Genomic DNA, 22186 nt, shown 5'->3' with positions numbered 1-22186 from the left:
CATGATGGTATGGAACATAACATTTATGTGTCAAGAATCCATTGAATGATGTAGTGAAACTCTGAACGCGCTACACCACCAATCCACAAGTATTATGTTTCTAGGGGTAACATAATACTTGGAGAAGTCCAGCGTATATTTTGGTGTTAATAAGCTCATGATCTCAGTCGTTTTCCTTCAGTTTCTAAATGAGCAGTTTCCTCAGTTCCAGTCTGGTTTCGTCCCGTGCAAAACCAAAAATAATGCAAGAGCGTAAAGTTCCTCAACACTTTCTGTTCTCCATCAGCTGCTGCAGGATTCGTTTGATTTCATTTTTGGTCCTGTGTCGAGTCAAACCCTGGTAAACCTCAAAACTTTGTGAACGTTTGGGTATTTTCAACAAAAGCTGATTGCTCATTATTTGTATTTGAACAGAAAGCGTAAAAAAAAAAGATAAACACAATAGGAATCAATACAAAAATCCTTTATTTGCTCTACATGTCCATCATCAAGAGAAAACAGACAAGTCTGTTGTTACACATTGACTGAAAAAAAGCCTCAGCTTTGTCTTCATTACATGAGACGCATCTTTCATATGAGTGAATATGTTTCAGACGAAGAATCGTTTTGTGTGAATGGAGTCTTGTTACGTCTTTGCAGTGTTTATGTCATGTTTGAAGATCCTAAAACAAGCAAAATCCCTTAAAAGAGAAACATTTGCTCTCTTTTTAGGCAAGTTGGCACAATATTCTGACTTCTTGATGGAAAGTTCAGAGCAGCTGCTTGTTTAGATTTTATAGAGGTTCATTTTGACTCACTCTTCCTCCACTGCTGCCATGTGTATTTTTAGACTACCACGATCGAGATCAAGCAGACATTCACGATGGGGATTAAGGATTAACACGCTGGATTATAGTACTCAAGACTGCATCTACGACATTACAACCAAAACAGTTTGGCTCTATGAATAGCGACCTCCACGTTTGTTTGTACCCTTGACAAAGATTCGTACAAAGCCTGATGACTAGCATCATTTCTCCCTGAGAAATTTGCAACAATTCTTAAGCAGAATTTTTTTTATTTTTTTTTATTTTTAACTGCCTTCATCGTTGTGCTGACTGTGCATTTTAGCAATGCTAACTTAGGGTGTTAGAAGTGGGAGTTTGTTCCTTTTCTGTGTGAGATTATACTGCTGCCAAATAGTAAAGAAATGAACCTGAATTATAAGGTTTTAGTACATTTTTACGCTGGATGCTACAGATGTCAAGAGGTGACAGAAGTGTAACTCTTAAGTCAAGGTGCTCTCAGCAATATGGCATGAAAATAAATGTTATGATTTGTCAGCATACTCTTAATAATAGCTCAGTGTATTTTTTTTTAATGGAACATAGATGTAATATGTTAGACTGTGATCCTTTCTGGTCAGAAATGCTTCAAGTTTTACAAATACTCTTTCATATCATCTTTAAAAGGCATGTAACACACAAGTCTTCATTTACACAATTCTCCTAAACAAAATATTAATACACAGTCTTGCAGACATAAAAGCCCTCGCAGGGAATCATTCAGTCTCAAAAAAAGCTCTGCGTAAAACAGCCAAGCTACTTTTTAAAAGTAGAGAAAATGGCAATAGGTCTGCTTCGCATAAAATGGCCAAAAATCTAATTTACTTCCACAAATCTCACTCCACCTCCTGCTTCCTTTGCGCACACAAAGAGGGAAATCACAAGGCGCTTGCATGCTGAAGGCTTTTCAAACACAAGCTCATTACATTTTTGACTGTTGGAGATAGGGGTGCACTGATTGCAGTTTTCTGGCCGATCGCAAATTCAGAAAGGCTGAATTTTAGACTTTTGCTGAAGTAGATAAGATCGGTGAATAAGCTCCGCTTCACATTTAAGTACCGGCCGAGGAAATCCACATTTTATCGGCAGGCTGATTTATCGGCTACCCCTACTTGTAGGTGGAACCTTCAAAGCACCAAATCTGCCTGACAGATGAGACATCAGCTTTGGAAACCCTTCTGTAGAGGATAAGAAATCATGTTCCAGATTGTCCTCTGATGAGATGTAGATCTGCTGAAGGCAGTGAAACAGACCGACACATGTCAGGGATGAATAATAAAACTCAGTGGACGACAGCTTGACAAAACTTTTGTTTTAAAATGCTGCTAAATTTATAGCTGTTATTTAATCCGTAATAAAACAAAATGAAACAGTTAGCCTAAAGTGAAATGTCACTTAAATAAAAAAGTGGACAACTTATGTCCAAGATGTCTCTCGGCAACATGGAGACAGGCACCAGCCCCCCTGCTGACTTCACCCAAGGATAAACAAATAGTGAATGGATGGTCATTTATGCCCTGGATGAATTTTTAAGGCACAGAAAAATCATTATTGCATCATATTAAATATGCCTTCAGAGTAACAAAAATAAGTCCTCTAACTTTTAAGTGTTTAGGCATTTTCAAAGTACTCAGCACAATTGCTGAAAATCTGGGAGAATTGTAACAAAAAAATTTTCATCCACAGGAAACGAAGGTTTTATGCTAAAAAGAAAATCAAGCTCTGGTTATGGAAAACAAGAATTGAGTAATAAAAGTTAATTCATCACCATTGGCAAGTGCAGTATAATAAAAACTGATGCTGCACGACACAGAGACATAAAAACATAGCCTATATCACTCAATCACCTGAAACTATTTTGACATTTTTTCAGGCAACTTTTGTTTCATTTGCAGAGTTTTTACAACTCTTGGTCCTTTCTGCTATTAATACACATCATGGCTTTTCGCCTCAGTGAAATTTGTTGATTTTTATAAAGGAGGTAGCCTGTCACCCAGCACCCTGAGAATGGAAAAAGGGAAGATACATTTCTTTTAGTTTCAGTTCCCGTTTCAAACACTTTCCTGGATCCGTTTTACTTCTCCCACTCTGGACACTTCAAAGGACTTTTCTGTGATTTTTTTCTTCCCCACCACTAACAATCCTGCAACAAATCAGAGTTTAGCCTCTAGTTTCTATGAAAGTTTCTCTTTTATTTGACCACTTAAAATAACAATCCTTTCTTATTTGCACTTCATCGCGAGCTCTTCAGAAACTAATTTGAGAAATTCTGGTTTATCAAGCAGCACTTGCACCGGGGGAGAGATTTTCCCTCAGCAATTAAAGCATTACGCTGTTTCAACATTACACTGTGAGTCAGACGGGGTCAAACTCAGGCTGCGATGGGATCACAAGTCTATTCAGACTGCAGAAATGATTCGGCTGCAACATAGGCTCATGTGCTGCTTTCTCCATAATGCATGAAGTGCACATTTTAAATACTTTGGAATGATGTAATTAGGGTGATAAGGGGAAGATGTTTCCCTATATGACATACTGCATGTGTTTTTGTCTGTGCACACATAGCAATGTGACAAATCAAGACGGTTCCATTAAAGATTGAGCTTCTGGGTGAAGTTTCAGACCAAATTGCATATTTCAAGTTTAATGTGCTTTCTCAACGGAGTGTTGTAAACCTTTGCTCCTTCACAGTAAAAATAAGCAAACAGGACAGCTTCTGGTTTTTCCTTTACCTCCTTGAATGAAGACTCATTTCACCTCTGCATAATGAATTACCCATTTTTTTCCTCTGGTTTCCCTGATGTTATCTGAGCTTCTGGTACAGTTTGCGCAGCTCATCCCAGAAGAAGAGGGACAGAATGGTGTGTGGGCCGAGTCGGAAATAAGAGGCTCCCAGGCCTTTGTAGAGTCCTGTGAGGCCCTCCTTTTTCAGAGTCTTGGAGAAGCAGTCACTGAATCCTTTGTACAGCTGCCCCTATACAAAAAAAAAGACGAGAAAATCGCATCAAATCAGGAAAACAGAAGCTCTCTGTCTTTCCTTTTCATTCCCAAATCACATTACAAGCACAACCCTCAACATATTTTATGGGGGTATTTTATGTAACAGAAGAATGCAAGTTATGAAAGGCAACAATAATAATAATAGTAACAAAAACATACAATAAATAAAAGTCAGAAGTCCCTGCGTAAAAGACTAAGCAACTATGTGCTCTGGTCAGATGTGCGCAAGAATTAACTTACATTTAAGATATTTTGTGTGGCAAGAAATTAGCATCGCAAATCCTTCTGAGCACACCGTCCATGTGGCTATATACGGTGGTGGCAGCATCATGCTGTGGAAACTGGTCAGAGTTCACGGAAATATAGACGGAGCTAATCCTTAGAAAGTGATGTTCACAGACTCACCTTGGGCTGACGTGGCCAAAAATATATGGCTTGTGTACAAATGCACACGCCACACTTTTCAGGTTTTTATTAAACAAAAACAACAACAAAATAAAAACCCTACTTTGTGTTGGTTCGACAGATAGAAAGGTTTGTGGTTATAATTTTTACAGCAACGGGAAAAAAGTCAGAAGCAGAGATAATGTCTTCTTATCTCTCACATTTGTCTGGTATCAGGAGCCCTTGTGTTTGATGCTACAGATGATATAATAACACACGACTGTCACAGTTTTACTTACAACACCTTGAAGAGCAAAGGGACAATGGATACTATAAATAACCTGTGGATTAAGAGCTTCAGGGAGCCTTAATAACGAACTATGACTTTCCCACAAGAGGAATGCAGCAGTTACTTGCACACCTTTGCATTTTCAAATGATTTGGCACAGAGAGAACATTGTGTGCCTTTGAATCCTGACCAAAATTTGGAGGCGAATGTAAACGCAGTGCTGGAGCCTGAGGCATTCACACACACACACACACACACACACACACGCACACACACGCAGACTGGCCTGAAAGCTACAATTGACATAAACCTGTGACAGGATTAGACAAGATTAAAGACCAATCCATGGCAGTGACTAAAACGAAAAGGTCGTCCTTAGAGCAAGTATTTTTTAATTTAATATTAATAAAAACCTGAAGCAATCAATTTGAAAGTAAAAATTCTTGTTGATCAACAGAACGTTGCTCAAGTTGCCATTCATCATATTATATCATCGCAAGCAACCTACAAGTGAGCACAAGCTAATAAGCTCACACCTGGAATGTTTTCACTTCTGAATGTTGCCAGAAAAATTCAACTGTCAATCTTCTCATTCGAAATCAGCCAAGACACAGCAGGTAGTGCTTTCACACGGCTTCATATCTCTTGTAATTTCTGAAAACGCCTCTCATGTCTACAAAGTATTTGTGCGGCTTATAATAAACCCTTGTTTCCTCCACTCAGCGTGTGCTGGAACATGTGTGACATGTACAACGCGGTACACGCCTCAGGACAAAGATGCCTTCACCTCGTAGCACTTTGCCAGACTAAATGATCGCCTGACAAAGTTAAATGGATCCAATTGGCACACACAAGAGATGAAATTATTGAAATTAGGATCAGAAAATACAGAGTAATTTCAGCCACTGAAAGCTTTCTGTAGGCCTTCATCTACGAAGTCAGAATCTTCATTAGTGACGACAAAACGTCTGCATAGCGTAGAAAGAAATAAAGTAACAATATTTATCAGAACGTTGCTGTGACATTCAAGTAGTCCCTTTGTCCATTTTGTAGCAATGACGCATATTTGCAGAAAATATGGCATCTTTTATTATGAGAGTTGTAATTTTTTGACAAGTCCAAGTAAAGATTAAATTACTGATTGGACAGAATTTGACACAACAGAAATGTGAGGCTTGAGCAATATTTACTAAACCTGTACTCTTTCTCCCTTATTGTCAATTTATGTTGTGTAATTTTTTGCATTTAGAAAGATGAATTATCTTAACTAAGAGCTTGTCACATGAGGTGAAACTGCTATTTTGGAGGTTTTAATACCACTTGGTTCCCCTGTTGTTTTATATTATGCAAACTTATAATATTCGAAGGTTAAAACTGATCCGAGTGTCTAAATGGGAATCTATTACGTTACATTTTAGGGTAAATGTATATAAAGCCTGTAAGTGAAATCATAGATGTTAGCATCTGCGTGTAGCGTAAACGCAAGGCATCTGTAGATCCGATGCACTGAAAAACGCAGACTAAAAACTCCCCCTAAATGGGCACCCAATTGTTTCCCTACATTTTTATTTCACTTACTTTTCCCAAATGGTCGACAGGCTGGTTGTAGAGTCGCGTGCTAACCACATCGAAAGGCGTCATTGCCAGCACCACCATCACGCTGCTGATCATGCCGGCACTAAGAGGCACCAACCAGCTGTCCTGCGGGAAAACCTGTGCAAAGATGGAGATGTCGTAAGGCATGCGATGAGCGAGTGTGGGCTCTATAGCAGTTCTGAGAAGAGGTCTGACTGTGCAGTGGCAGAAAATGAGGCCATCCTTACATAGCAACTATATCTAATTTTAACTAAGTGAAACAGAGGACTGGTTCTAAAATTAGCACCTGTGTTACATGCATACTACAGCAGCAACTGGTTACTGGTTTTCAGTATGATAAAGGCATGGAGAAAGCCTTAACATACATTTCTCAGTATTGTACTAAGATTTTTAGAAAAAATCTAATTAGAATTGCAGGAAATTGCTTGCACTGTAAACAACCATCCTCTGCTGCAAAGATAGAAACGCTGATCTGAACGAGGCGGCTCTTAATGTTCATTCAATATTTGGAAGTGTGACCAAAACGGACTAAAAAACATTGTTCATCTCCTCTGCTGCCATTGCCAAAATTACAGATTACTATTCTAAAACAGCGCAGGAAATCATCATTCACAACTTCTACTGTTCACTAATTGGCTTCGGTAGAAAAATCTACCAAAAACAATCCAAGTGAATGGGAGAAAGCTCAGACTTTGCTGGAAGCGAAAGCAGAATTGCACAGGAAGACGATGGCTAAACATATGATGTCTTCTCTAAACCCCACAGGTTTCAGACAAGGAACTGAAATGGCTCTATTTGAACCATTTCCGTACGCTATCCATCCATTTATCTGGATGATTAAATGGATGGATATTGAGTTTATCATTATCCAGCTTTAGTAAAAACTATTTACATTTTTATCTGTTTTTCTTAACTGGGCCAGATTTTCATTTAAAATGTCCTCGTATTTTAGAGACTTCATAGAGAAACAGGCCCACGGCATCAAATACTATCCACAGTGCATAACTGTGAGCACAGATGTTTTATCACATAGTAGCAACTCTCACTCTCCTCCCTGAGGAAAGTATCCTGACTGGAAAAAGTGAAACTAGTTAAGCGACACTGAATTTAGTATTCAATATAGCGGCACACATAAAGAATGTAGTGTTCTCAATTATATAAGCCATATACTAAGCATTTCTCACAGTGTATATTTTAATAAACTCTTCCGTTTTTTCCAAGTTCACAATGTCTGTACTACTCCGCTTTCTAATATTGCTCAATACGAGCAAGATCAGGTGGTTTCATTTTCCTTCCTCCACTGAAAAACAGCATTTTTTAAATGTCCTTTCTAAATGTTTTTGTGTAAAATGCCTACCTCCTGCAATAAAAGATGAATTTATTTAAGGCTTACTGCACACTTTACTAGAAGTACCAATAAATGTCTCTGCAGGGAACAAATCCACAGCACGCTGGCTAAAACCCCTTTATCTATTTAAATGTGTTATAGTTGTAGACCAGTGAGTGGCAAGCAGCAGCCTATGTGTCTGTTTGTATAAAACACAAGGCTGTCCTGTATTTCAGACGTTTAGCAGCATGTAAATGAGCCAATGTTGGCGGAGATGTTGGGAGGAAGGGTTCGGCCCCCGCTTCCTCCCGGTGACTTTTCACAACAGAGCAAATTACACAACGGAGCAAATAGTTGAATAATTCCTAGAATTCTTCCTGTCAAGTAGGGATTAACACTCTTTAATCATCAGACAACTTCTGGAGTATCAAGGACTCCCTTCAGCTAGAGTTTAGGCAGCAAGGCCCACCAGTAAACTGAGGCACTGGTTGTGCAAGTCGAACGTTTTCAGCCAGAGGGGCCCAGTAAAAGGTGTTGGATTTCTATTCCAGTGGAGTGCATCACAGAGCGTTTTGTCATTGCAACAATGACTGTTTGTGTAATCGGTGCACAGCTACTGGCTTCAAATGATCGTCTCTGGATCAAATGATTATATTAGTAACGAGGGAGCCTGGTAATCTTTTTAACCCTGGCAGCTAAAACAGCTGGAACAATTTGTTCTGTAAGGCTAAGAATAGGCCTTGGACCACAAGGTACGATAACCTGGAGTGAAAAATAGTACTATTTTTTTTCACGTATTTGTTGAAACTTTCACTATCTCCTCTGTCTTTTCCCTGCGCTCACTACAAACAACCAATCAGAGCCAGGAGGTGGGTGTTAGCGCTGTCAATCACAATCTTGTGTGGCGCTGCTCATACTGCAACTCTCAGGTAGTAACAGAAAAGCAACAGTTATATAGTTATTGCTAGAGTAGCACATAGTAACTTTTACAGTCATAGTTAAACATACCTTGACATTTCTTAATTGTTATGGTGATTTTGACATGTAGAACTCCGTTAAAATATGTAATAAACATCTAGCATTAGTTTTGAAGAGCCTAGAAAATTTAACCTGACAATTATTTCCCTCTTTATAGAGTATAGAGCAACAGTGGGAGTATAACAAGCGATAATAACTGGTTGTTTAGTCAGGCTATCTGCTCTGGTCGAGACTGAAGTAGTTGCTTTACAGAAATGCTGCAACACCCTTCATCTCATTCTGATAAATTCCTTGGTGTTCAGAGGCCAGTCCCTCCAGTGAGTTCTGAGTTTTCCCCAGGGTCTCCTCCCAGCGGCATGGGCCCAGAAAACCTCCTCCCCAGGAGAACCACCTCAACTGACTCCTTTCAATATGGAGAAACAGTGACTCTACTTCAACCTCAGCCCAGATAAGGAGTTGCTTTGTCTACTAAGGCTGAGTCTGATCACTCTATGCAGGAAATTAACTTTGGGGCCACTTGTAATCGGGATCTTGTTCAAACTTTTGAAACATTTGATTCCAGTAAACAAACAACATTAAATCCCCAAATATTCAGACAGCTCTATCAAGTTATATGGCTAGTTAACCCAGATACTTTCAAACAGTGAAGTCATTTATAAAACATGCACACACAACAGAAAATTTATAAAACAGAATTTTACATCTTGGCAGGATGCCATCTTCATCTAACCCTAAGGATGAATATTTTCTAACCTTTAGGTCGACGACTAGCTCCTTAGAGGAGGAGAAAGTTGAGAGCTGGGTTGCAGAGCCTATGCTGACCCTTGGTATAGCAGCACTGGAGCCCCTCCACAGTCCCAGAATGCCATGCTGCCTGTAGATGACTTTGAGAGCATGGATCATCCCCTGTCCGGAGAAGAAGCAGGGGGAGGAACACATGAAAAAAACTGCATTTACATTTTCACTATCACTTTGTGTCACTGTGCGTTACCTCGTGTCTGTGCTGATGTCCCACTGCGATGGAGGAGGTAGACTGGCTCTGCAGATGTGTCTTCACCTGTCAATGAGGAGAGTTCATTGTTAGACGTCAGAGGTGACGCCTGACTTATTCAAAGTGAATTCAGCTACTAACCAGGTACACAGGGCTGCCCATGACGGCGCCTACAACCCCAGCACTAGCTCCCGCTAACGTGGTTTTCACCGCGCTGACCCTTCCGTTGGTGTGGATGTAACCTGCCGACTCAATGATGGCGTAGGAGCCGAGCCGGACTCCATTCATAAAGAACTGATAAAACAGTCCGGGGACCAGCCCTTTCTGCAAGCCGGCTAGTCCGTCCACTTTACCGATAGTGTAGAAAGCGTGGAAAACGTTGCGATAGTAAACCTGGTAGGTGCCGCGGCTCTTCAGCTCCCCTTGAAGTTGCATCCGCGTCTTGACGACCTCCAGCGGGTTGGTGAAGAGACACGCTCCGCAGGCCGCCCCGCCGCCCAAGATGAAGTCCATCCCGGTCAGATCGACACAACGGGGAGTTCGGGCTCGCTAACACTGGTTTCTGTCCTTCATATTTGTGACATTTTGCTCAGCTGCGATGCCCCCGCCCACTTTTACTGTACAACTCCCCCACTCGCTGTAATATCGTAAGCCGCAGATACATGGCCGCTAACTGAAGCGCTCAGACGTTGCTGCTTCACGAGCTTCCCGTACAGTCGGAATTTTAATAAACAAAGGTCAAAAGCGAAATATCCGCTGAATGCGGAGAAAGAAAATGGCTTCTTCACAAATGTATCTCAATTTAATTCTTATTCTATGTGATTTCCAATTGATTTGAATCTATTTTGTACTTTTAAGTCGCATATTAAGAAACCTAAATGATAGATAAAACGACGAAGAAAGTCACTACTTTCTGTGCTTTCACAATCAAAAATTAGCGGCAACATTAAGTCCATCATAACTAGAAACAGTAACTTCTTGCCAGTTTTCTCTGGCACACGATACAGTTACATCAAACCCACATTTACATTTAACCCAGTTTTTAACTCACATTTCATCCTTTCGTTGAACGTCTCATCTTAAAAAATAAAACAATACGAGTGTTCGTCACTTATGGTAGCCCATGAACAGGCTTTGTCTTGTTACAGATTATATTTATAGAATCCTGCATAAAGTAACTAAAACCAAAGCTGCAAAGCAGCGTGTAAAATTGGACAGTGTTTTATAAATAAATGCATGTGATTCACTGAAAATACATTTTTGCTACGCTGTACATTAATCCTCCAATAAAAAAAATAAATAAAATAAAGTCAACCCAAGTTTACCAAAGTGAAATGATGGTGGTGAAGAAAAGAGTTCAGAAGTGGAAAGCCAAATATTGACTTTTGATCTTAATTGGCCACAATTCCTTTACACTAGGGGGCGGCAGCCACCTGTATCTTAAACCGAACAGGCTCAAAAAAAATAAAGAAAATAATAGATATTAATCATAACTGTTATAATAAAAAGTAGTTATAAAATTCAAAAGTAGTAATACATTGGTGGGGCTGCACAATGGCACAGTTGGTAGAGCTGTTGCCTTGCAGCAAGAAGGTCCTGGGTTTGATTCCCGGCCCGGGGTCTTTCTGCATGGAGTTTGCATGTTCTCCTTGTGCATGCGTGGGTTCTCTCTGGGTTCTCCGGCTTCCTCCCACAGTCCAAAAAACAAGACTGTCAGGTTAATTGGTTTCTCTAAATTCTCCCCAGGTGTGTGTGTGTGTGTGTGTGTGCGTGTGCGTGTGTGTGGGTGTGTGTGTGTGTGTGTGTGTGTGTGTGTGTGTGTGGGTGTGTGTGTGTGTGTGCGTGCATGGTTGTTTGTCTTGTATGTCTTTGTGTTGCCCTGTGACGACTGGCGACCTGTCCAGGGTGAACCCCGCCTCTCGCCCGGGACCCACCTGGAGATAGGCACCAGCAACCCTCCCGACCCCATTTAGGGACGAAGGGTGAACAGAAAATGGATGGATGGATAGTAATAAATTGTCTATAGCTTAGAGGAAGACCTACAACAGCATCACCAGTGGGAAAACAGCCAACTCAAAACTACAAACTACTTCAATGTAATAACAAGACTGCTGTTTTTGAAATGAGCCAGTGTGTCATATGAACTGATTCAGGCTTGGGTTTATTTCACACAATTTAGATCAGATTATGATTCAGCACGCTGGGTTGCGTTTCCAACTCAAAAAATGGTTTGAAGCGAATAATGTATAATGTAATGGCAGCTAAAACTTGGATTTAAAACTGACCTAAAGCTTAGATGATTAAACAAGTCAGACTTAGGATAAAATTTATTATTTGTATACATATATCAGTCCAGCTTTACCACTACTATCTCATTGCGGGGTGGTAAGACTAAATTAAACTGTTGCTAACAGTTTAGCAGGTGAAAGGCTAATGTTATTTAAGCAAACAAATTGGTTTTCTTTAGTTGGAAGAAAAATCATTGGCACAATCCACTGATTAACATCTTTAAGCAGCATAATTTTAACATCTTATTTAAGATTCATGGAAGACGTTCCATGAAGTTTGACCCGGTTGTTGTACAGTTCAAAATGCCGGCCAGCGGAGCAGAATGAGACTCCTTTTAGTTTCTCCTATGATCCAAGAGGGTCACGGTCTTTAACCCTTTTTTTTTAAAACTACAACATCTGCCCCAATAACATAAATCCAACAGTTGCATGAAATAAATGTCAACGGTTTATTAAGGGCACATTCTGCAGTCTTTTTCTCCAAGCTAATCAGAGTGAACCAAAGTGAGTTCAGCAGAGGTTACCAGGTTAGCCTCATTGAGTTCATGACAGATTAGTGTTGGAGTTGGAACGTTGACGTCCAAAACCTCATTTAATTACATCTATTTAATCAGTTGACAGACCTCTAAACACCATAGCAACAACAATGTCAACATTTATAATAGGATGTTTTTTTTTTTCTTTTTTTAACTTCAGGGCGTTATGAAACACTGATGGGTCCTCTGACAATAGGTGAGAAGGCCTTTCAGTCGGTGGCCCCAAGGCTGTGAAGCAGTTTGCCCTTGCGGATCCATTTTGCTGACTCTGTGGAGGGTTTTAAAAAGCAACTTAAAACATTTTTTATCTCTTGATTTTATTGTGTTTCATATACACACAATATGTTGGTTTTATGTTTTGTATGGTCTTCAGGCTGATTTTTATCGTACAGCACTTTGTACAATTTATGTCTGTGAAAAGTGCTTTATAAATAAACTTTATTTACTTATTTACTTTACTCACATTAGAATTATAACATGAATGCTGGATTGTTACATTTATACATGGCCACTTTACCTACTGGCCCCTCCTGGTTAAGTAAGTTTGACCTGTCACTGAGCTGGATTAGACTGGACAGTAAAGTGTGTTTTATGTTGATTTGAAGAGCAATATATTAGAGCATTTAATCTTATAATGTGCAATATTGTATAAAGCAATATACTTACTGTGTTTTTTACTGAGTTAAATTAATTGGAAATAATTTCTTTTCCCTTCAGATTTTGTGATCAATTAACAACGATTTAGAGATGTAACTTGGTATTATTTTAGTGTGTAAAGTGAATTCTCCTTACTTTATAGTAATTAATTACCTATTATGAGCTACTTTGGGCCTCTTTGTGTTCTGTGCTATCACCCTGTCTGTCCTCTTTAGCTACGTGATCCAAATCCCTCTTCTCCGTTTCCTTAACCACACACTAAATCCTCTCACCTGAAACGTACCCTCTCAATTCTCATGTCCTTCTTTTTAAAACACACAAACGATTTAAGAAGAGCAGACACATTTTCATTAAATTCATTAAAGTCTTCACTTGATTACTGAGAGGCCTGCTGGCAGAGACAAGTTCAAAGGTTATGTTGAATTCTTGTGCGGATATGAAACCCTTCAAGGATAATCCTGGTCAGATCCGAAGTCCTTCCTTTGGAGCTGGACTGTGGCTCAATCACCGCATTCTGTGGCATCAAACTGAAATCACATTATTGTTAATTTTATTACCTTGAGGAATGTATCAAATAGTCCTGTTTAAGGTTGATTGGATGATTATAAAACCCATGACACTACAATCTTTAGAAAAACTGTCCCATGAGCTGGATTTCCTATGATCATGTCTCTGTCTGAGTGATCCAAGTCGCTTCCGCCTTTTTATTATCAGCAGCCAGTGAGCTGCCAAACGGGATCTTAGGAGCAGAGTAAACCTCAACCTGAAGTCTTCACCTTCCCATCACATCCCACTGCAGGAAGAGGAGATGAGAGGAGCTCTCTGACAGGACAGAGACCATTCTGCCTGTGCTGGCTGATTTAAAAAGAAAAAAACAGCCAAAAGGGTAAAAATATTTATGTTTTTGGATCTAGAATCCTGAATTTTAAACAGCTTTTCCAGACGCGGAAGAAAAACAACACGGTAAGTACTACTCACTTTATCTCAGGAGTGTTACAATTAAGAGAAGGATCTTTGCAAAATCAAAAATCGCAACATTTCTTGGTTTTGCTGATGATTTTATTCATTGTGATAAATATACTGAAATATAATTGAGGCAAAGGGATTGAACATCAATCAAAACAGATTACTTTCTGCTTATCTTTTATAATTACATATAACTAAAACATAGCGCAGTCAGGCCTGGCCTCAGAGAACCACGTAATTTGGGCTAATTAACAGTCACCGGTTCATGAAGGGTAATTAACGTGAAGATCAGTCATTCATACGGAAAGCCGTGGCGTTAACGGTCAGGGTTAAATGGACAACCTGCAGAGGCCAGCGTGTTACTATCTGCTCCAACAGCACTGGGTCAGGAATGAAATAAACAACCAGAGTGACCTGCTGATCCACAACACACCTTATGCTCAGCTGTCTCAAAGAAATGCTTTTTAAAATAATAATAATACAATGGGTTTTTTTATGTATAAACTGTGAAAAAAAATGTTTTTGATTTAAAGAAAATATTTGATCAACTGCTCCTTGGTTTAGTCTTGCAAAACAAAAAGAAATAGTTGCAGTCTTTAACTATTTAACATTTTCTGAACTGATTAATTAAGTTATGAACTTAAGTTATGAACTTAATTAAACCTAATTAAACAAATGTCTTAGAAATAGAAACAATAACAAACAAAAAGCTGTGAGGCATAAAGGAAACCAATTTAGATAAAGAAATATTACTCACATTTATGTAGAGACGTTCTTAGAAAGAGAATAAGAACATTTTTTTTAAAATCAGCTGAGAATGAAATGCTTGCTTACATTCACTTGTATTTAACCAAATTCCTAGTTTCTTATTTATTCAGACATATGGATATTTCATAAAAATTTTGAGAAAACTAAAAGAATCAAGTAATATAAAAATGGCAACAAAAAAAAAAAGACCTTTTAAAATTTTCAGTTTAAAAAAAGAGTATTTGAGGCGCAGGTTATGAGTCTGGTGATCAGGGAATCTGAAACTGAACAGAGACATCCTTGGTGTGACCCAAACAACAGCACTCCAAAAGGAAAGAGGCACATGTACAACTGGGAAGCATGGAGGGGGATGTGTCATGGCTAGTGGATGTTTTGGCTGAGAGTTAAAAAAATAGGAAGTCCTGAACAGAGTAAGAGATCAGCTCTCTGATATTCTGAGATGCAGAGGAGTGACTTGAGCAAACAAGAATCCCAAACAAACATCGTAGAGCTGAATGTGAACAGAGTTGATGTGAGAGACTGGTGTGTTGCTACAGGACGAGTCTCAAAAGATACTTTGACCAAAGGGAGCAAAAACCAGCTATAAGGCGGTACCATGTCCTAACTTTTTCCTCAGTTAAATTACTATTTTTTCTTCTTTAAGTTATTGGCTAAAACTATGTATTTTCTGTCTCTCTCTTTCTCTCTCTCTCTTTTGTTCTCCCTGTTTTTATCTTGTAATAAACAACTTTCTGCTCTTTTGAAAGCACTGATTCTTCAAAGGGTGTCCTAATTTTTCCATATGACTCTATATAAATAAGGATGTTTCTGACAGAAGCAATCCTTCATATTTGACTTGTGAACAGCAGAGTGCAGCAGATCCCAACATAATTTCCCAACATAAGATCCCAGCGGATCACTTGCTTTAAACTACCTTAATCTGTAGTTTAAAGCAGGTGTCCAGGAGTAGATTAAGCAGCGAACCTTTGGATTAATATATTAGAGATAAGTATTTAAATACTCTTTGAATACTTAAAGAAAGAGTATTTATGGAATCATAAATGAATATTGGAAGCACAGTTAAAATAAGCATCTTAAAATATGTTTCCCATTTGTGTGTTCAGCCTGCAAAGGACCCGCCTGAACAAGAAGCAGAAACATTTGCAATCTCAGCAGAATTACCTGGTTTTCTAAATGTTGTCACAACATGAAATCTGGTCTTTAATGGAAACAGTGCTACCCCAAAATGTCAACCATTCATCGTTTATACCCGCTTGGTGCTTGACTACAGCTGCCATTGAAAAGACTGGTGAATAATTTGTCTTAATAAATTAATAAATGGTGCCAGAGGACTTACTTCTCACTCAAATCATTTTGATTTATGAATCTAAAGTTACCTATGCTCTACTTCCAATATTTGAATCATCATGTTAAAATACTGTTACTGTTCACAACTGTAACACAAATATCTAAGGAGGAATACAATGAAATGAGGTCAGTCACCATGACAAAACAGCTGCTGGAGAAGGGAAAGATAACGGCAGGGGAATCCGAGAAAAACTTTCCAGAAAATGAAGGTGGGAATGTTAGAAAAAAACATATCCCTCACACATTTCACATTCCTTTCAGTAGATGTGAAAATTGTATCTCTCAAATAAAATTGTATCTCCCTTCTTATGTCATCTTTGCTTTCAACTAAATATGAGAATTATTGTCTGTGGCTGAATTAATCACATATGTGGTCCTAATCGCCAGCATAGTTTGAAATGTCATCAATGGTGCTCTCCCCCACAAGATGCTGCCCTGGGCGGTTGCCCATATCGCCCATATCAGAAACTGCCACTGACTGGATGTCAGGGACTGGAGGAAACGTTGGCTTAACTCTTTACACGTTAAGCCGTAGGTGGGGAAATCCAGTCCTGAAGGACAAATTTCCTGGAATCTTTGAGACGTGTCCTTGACTCGTTACAGTATGTGTTCAAACAGAAAGTCATTTTAAATATGCAGGACAATGGTCCTCCATGACTGGAAAAGCAAAATCTTAGCTTTATAAGAACAACGGCAAAGTATAATTTCCTTTAAAGGGAGAGAGAGAGAGGGAAAAAAAAACCTTTGCAAATTTATTTTAATCTTTAATGTATAATTTTTTCAGGATTTATGTTCTGAGAAACAGATTGAAGCAGCCACAGGTGCCCAGGATTACCAATCATCCATTGGTGTTTAGCTTGAACGGAGCTGACAGGCACTCAATACAAAACCCAAATCCAGGATTGATCATTTATCAGTACATCCTTAGAAAAACAGTGATTGCTGTTTAAGAGTGCCCATGTAACAACTGATGGTAGTTATTTAAGCTCAAAGCACTTTAAAGACACTACTTGTGCTTTTCTTGATATGCTTATCCTCCTTCTCTTGACAAAGGCAAAGCGATGGACATCGGTGGTTTGGAAACTGTCGTAGCAAACTCAGCTTACGTGTCAGCCCGAGGCGGCGCGGATGGATGTGCAGCAGCCGCCATGCGCGACAAAAAATGCGTGCCAGGCTGAAACTTCCTCACATCAGAGATTGCCAACACATGAAGACCACTGTAGACACAACCTTTGAAAGCATGTGTACCAAACAGCCCATTGGCAAGTGCTTGTTTCAGCAGTTCCTCCAGAGTAGTGCCACCTACAAAAATGCTGGAGAGCTGTGGAAAGACATAGAAGACTACGGTATAAGCCAGGAGAACGACAGGCTGCAGAAGGCCCGGAGAATGGTCAACACGTATTATGAGACAGATTCGAAGCATTTCTGCAGTTTCCTTGAGGAGAAAGCCATCATTCGCGTCAAAGAAGACCTAAAGAACGTCCGTGCTGACCTGTTCAAGGAAAGTGAGCAGCAGTTGCTCCGACATCTGGAGAAGAAGGCCTTAGATGAGTTCAAGAACAGCATGTTCTTCCTACGTTTCGTTCAGTTCAAATGGCTGGAGAGCCAGCCCTTTGATGAAGAGTGGTTCATGGACTTCAGGGTTCTAGGTAAAGGAGGTTTTGGGGAAGTGTTTGCCTGTCAGGCGAAAGCAACGGGTAAAATGTACGCCAACAAGAAGTTGGAGAAGAAGCGACTTAAGAAACGCAAAGGCTACGAGGTAAAGCAGGAATTATTTTGTACAAAATGTTAAAAATCCTTTGTTAAAAATGTTTTCTCTTGGAAACTTCAAGAGAAATTGAGATACTTTCCTTATATCCCTTTATATTTGTCACATTTTGTAATTTAAAATCACAAAACCGTGTTATAGAGGATTTTTGAGACAGACCAGTACAAAGTAATGAATATTTGTGGAATGGAAGAAATACTACTTTTTCTACACACACAACTTTGAAAACAACAGTATGGTTTTGTTTCAAAAGTGTAGATTTCCCTCTGCCAAAAAGCTCTTTCTTCATATTTGCTTTACTTTAGGTTGTACTGAAATAACCTGTGAATATTTTTCCCCACTTATCATATAGTGATGTTTTGTTTCCAGTTTGCAAATAGATAACTCTATTTTATCTTTTCATTTCTTTCCAAACCACAACAGTGGTTTCTGTGACCAAATTTACTTACTGGACTTGACAAAAACAACTGAACTCAGCACAAACACACCCCTTCAGCTCATGGATCTTATGACTTGAATACCATTTGTTTGACTATATGATGCGGTTTTGTGAGGAGAAATATCTTAATATGACTCATATCTCAAAAACAAAAAGACACGTTGCACGTTTATCACAGACAAGCTGACAATAAAATGCATTTGTTCTGTTAAAATTGTAGCTTCTTCTTCAAGTAATTCCATTGCAAAGTATCTAAAAGAAGAGAGGTTAATAAATCTCACTGAACCGTTAACACCTGTAAGTCACCTGCCTCAAGGAGAAATCTTCAAAGGCGGCTCAATGAGGGGGAAAAAGGTCTGAAATGCTGAACGGTAAATTGTGTAGTTCTGTAAAAAGGACAACATTGACTATTCCTGGAAGTGCTGATTTTTTTTGTGTTTTGTTTTGTTTGTTTTATGTTCAGGGAGCGATTGTGGAGAAGCGTATCCTTGTAAAAGTTCACAGCCGTTTTATCGTGACACTGGCTTATGCATTCCAGACCAAGACTGACCTTTGTCTGGTCATGACCATCATGAATGGGGGAGATCTCAGGTACTCTTTCTAAACACTCAGCAGGACTAGAAAGAAACATGTCATGGAATAATTCCTGCAGGCAAACAGTTTCTTTGAGATCAGAGTAAAATCCTTTCAATAAGCCTAAGGTAATGTGATAACTAAACAGGCTAAGGATGCTAATTTACCTAAAAATGATTTCCTATATTTTTACTATAATCAATATTACATCTGCTCTTCATTCCTCAGATTTCACATGTATAACGTAGACGAGAAGAATCCAGGTTTTGATGAGAAGAGAGCACGGTTTTACACAGCTCAGATTATCTGTGGGTTGGAGCATCTTCATCAGCACAGGATCATCTACCGGGACCTGAAGCCAGAGAATGTTCTGCTGGACGACGCAGGTCAGCCATTTAATCCATTTTACCAAGCGATTCAAGTCTTTCCAATATGTATCTATATTGTCATCTCAAACATTGAAACCATAACCTTTTTGCTCAGGACATGTCCGGCTGTCAGATTTGGGTCTTGCTGTCGAGCTTCCACCTGGAAAGGATAAGACCGCAGGCTATGCTGGGACTCCAGGTAAATGCAAAGTAATAAAAGTGCCATCAAAATCTGTCCAGAAAAAATAAATGTTGCGTTGTAAATTCAGGATCACCTTGTTTTTATACCTAAAGGTTTCATGGCTCCAGAGTTGCTACAGAAGATAGAGTATGACTACACAGTGGACTACTTTACTTTGGGTGTCACCCTGTATGAGATGATTGCTGCTAAAGGTCCATTTAGAGTACGAGGAGAACAGGTACTTTGGTAATTTGATAAGTTTAGCTATAAAGCTCGCCACTAAATCAATCAATCAATCAATCAAGTTTATTGTACTGCACATTTCAGCAGAAAAACAGTTCAAAGTGTTTTACATCATCAAAACACAAAATTACAAAATTATAAACCCTTGAACGTTTGGAGTTTTCAGATTTTAATTAGCTAAAACGATGTGATTCTATTTCGATTTGTCATGTTAGGTTAGTGGTCTGTGAAGGACTCATGACAGCATGATGACAGAGGGACGTGTACGGCTGAGAGTTAATGGAAAAACACACAAGAACCAGGGGGAATGAGAGATTATAATGATTACTAGAGCCAACAGAAGTGATAGTTCACTATTAGCAAAGTGAATGTCAGTCATGAAGGCAACTGAGGTTAAATGGAAATACAAGAAACAACTGACCCAAAGCTGACAAGGAAATTCAGAAACAGGAAACATGAACTAATGCAAAATGCCATGATGGATCCACGCTGCTTCTGCCTCACAGAGCACTTTACCTCCACGACTCTCCCACTCAGCTCCTCCAGACTAGCCAGCTGCAATTAGAAAACACCTGGCAGAGCTGTGAATAGTAATGTAGGAGCTACGTCTCAGTGAAATGCTGTTGTGATGACTTCCTGAAGGCAGAGTTTTAGAAAGAGCAGGAGTTTTTAAAGTGACTTCCAAGGCATTAAATTACAAAGTAAAACTTATTTTTTTAGTCATAGTCAAGATCAAGAGCTTTCTTCGTATTTTTCTTTTCTTTTTTTTTTTTGCAATTGCAGTTAACATAATTACTAGATTGCTCTACAAAATGACACTATGTGCCTGGAAATCACACAATACAACTTTAAAATTGACAGAATAAGGAAAGCACAGAGTGACAAAAGATGATAAAATCATATTTGCCTGTCAAATAAAATCCTAAAAATACATTCATAGTTGCAATGTGGCAAGGGAGCATATGAAAAGCGTTTTCTCTTTGTTCAGGTGGAAAACGACGAGGTTGCTAGAAGAACCTTGAATGATCCTGTTTTCTACCCGCCGAGCTTCAGCAAGGAGTGCAAAGACCTTTGTGAATGTCTGATGGAGAAGGACCCGGAAAAACGACTGGGCTTCAAAGACAATGAATGCACAGAGCTCAAAAATCAGCCGTTCTTCAAAGAAATTAACTGGGGACGCCTGGAAGCAGGTCAAATCAACTGCACTCAACTAAAATAAACATCTCTCTAATACACAAATGAAAGTAGATTTAAAAAAAAAAAAAAGATATGCTAAAGCAAAACTGATTGATCTCCCTTGCTTTTCATTTAAAGGCGTGTTGCCTCCACCATTTGTCCCTGATCCCAAAATGGTCTACGCCAAAGATATCGATGAAGTGGGTGTGTTCAGCACAATCAAAGGAGTGGTGCTGGATGACAAAGACGCAGAGTTTTACAATGACTTTGCTTCTGGAAACATCCCAATTCCCTGGCAGGAAGAGATGATAGAGACGGGCGTGTTTGGAGAAATGAACGTCTGGGGCGAGGGCGGCAAGCTGCCCAATGATCTCGACCCAAACTACATAGAGGCCAAAGGTGGAGTCTGTGTGCTGCTGTGAGCGAGAGGAAGCTCACATGGAACTGATAACAGAGTTTTCGAGGAAGATGTTTTGTCTTCTCTTTCCAACAGAAACTCCTTTGAACCAGATTTGATTTGGGGTCAGAGGGTCAATTAACCGGAGAAACTTAGAGAAACTCCCTACAGGAGAGAGGAGGGTGGAAGGCACCGTGTACGAGACTGATAAGATATAAAAGGAGAATTTTATGTGTTAAGCTTCACTTCTTCTTCTTCCTTCTTCTCTCTTACTTTTCTTTTCTTTTCTCAGATGCTGATATTTACTCTGATTTTCTAAATAAAATATCTAAAGACAAATGCACATTTCTCTGATTGATTCAGTGCATCGCTCTCCCCCAAAACGAAAAAGATTTTCCCTAAACAACTTTTAGTACATCTTTAGCACAAAAACACGACTGTATTTATTTTTTTACTCTATAAAATATCACAGTGTTAAACTTAATGAACGTAAATGTGGCTACAGTCAAATGAATATGAAGTAAACTAATAAGACTGTCTGTCTCTGTTGTATGAATAAAAGTGTGTCTATGTACAGATGTTGTAGGAAATAATAGTTAAAAGAATTTAATAAAAATGTGACAAGCAAAAATATATTCTGTCTCCCTCCTCTTAAAGGGTTTGAAATTAAAATATATTTTTCCTTTTTTAATAGCAACATTGTTTAATGAATACAAAGAAAGGGGGTTTGAATTAAATAAGGCCAAAAACTGTTTGTGTTCTTAGGACACACTGTGTGTGTGCGTGTGTGTGTGTGTGTGTGTTTAAAAAAAAAAAAAAATTATTCTATTTCTTTTTCCTGGTTGTTTTTTATTGGAAATGCACACTGATCATAAATGTATTTCTTTTCAATCTTATGTGAAACATTTATAGTCTACGTCGTAACTTGAATGAACTGACATATATATATTTTTTTTTTTCCCTGCAGGGTTTATAGTTGTGGCCCTGTTCTTGACCTGAAGCTTCACTTTTGATGCCCCACCAACATTTGATTCCACATGAAACTGATTTGTTGAATTTTGAACCAGCGAACCGAAATGCAGCACTTGAG

The 22186-nt window shown here is 39.0% G+C and overlaps 2 protein-coding genes across 2 annotated transcripts; one reads left to right on the top strand and one right to left on the bottom strand.

The window, feature by feature from the left end:
* Positions 1-448: 448 nt before the first annotated feature.
* Positions 449-10068, bottom strand: slc25a35 (solute carrier family 25 member 35). Its single transcript, XM_044141781.1, has 5 exons — positions 9531-10068; positions 9390-9455; positions 9152-9304; positions 6076-6210; positions 449-3798 (listed from the first exon to the last, which is right to left on the bottom strand). Exons 1-5 carry the CDS (start codon positions 9900-9902, stop codon positions 3628-3630), a joined length of 897 nt encoding a protein of 298 aa, XP_043997716.1. The 5' UTR covers positions 9903-10068; the 3' UTR covers positions 449-3627.
* A 3723-nt stretch (positions 10069-13791) lies between these two features.
* grk1b (G protein-coupled receptor kinase 1 b) lies at positions 13792-21827 on the top strand. Its single transcript, XM_044141780.1, is given in 9 exon segments — positions 13792-13833; positions 17005-17112; positions 17115-17710; positions 18622-18749; positions 18960-19117; positions 19215-19298; positions 19394-19518; positions 20512-20713; positions 20838-21827. Coding segments are annotated over 8 exon segments (1677 nt in total). The 5' UTR covers positions 13792-13833; positions 17005-17012; the 3' UTR covers positions 21122-21827.
* Positions 21828-22186: the final 359 nt, after the last annotated feature.

The sequence above is a fragment of the Gambusia affinis genome, linkage group LG15, assembly GCF_019740435.1.
Source record: "Gambusia affinis linkage group LG15, SWU_Gaff_1.0, whole genome shotgun sequence".
Classification (NCBI taxonomy): domain Eukaryota; kingdom Metazoa; phylum Chordata; class Actinopteri; order Cyprinodontiformes; family Poeciliidae; genus Gambusia; species Gambusia affinis.
Note: the sequence above shows the minus strand (reverse complement) of the source record. Positions and strands in the feature narration are given on the sequence as shown.

Coding starts and splice junctions, on each gene's coding strand:
- slc25a35 (XM_044141781.1), bottom strand. CDS start 9,902: ATGGACTTCATCTTGGGCGGCGGGGCGGCCTGCGGAGCGTGTCTCTTC. Junction 9,456..9,530: donor TGGGCAGCCCTGTGTACCTG/GTTAGTAGCTGA, acceptor CCTCATTGACAG/GTGAAGACACATCTGCAGAG. Junction 3,799..6,075: donor CTGTCGACCATTTGGGAAAA/GTAAGTGAAATA, acceptor TTTTTTGTATAG/GGGCAGCTGTACAAAGGATT.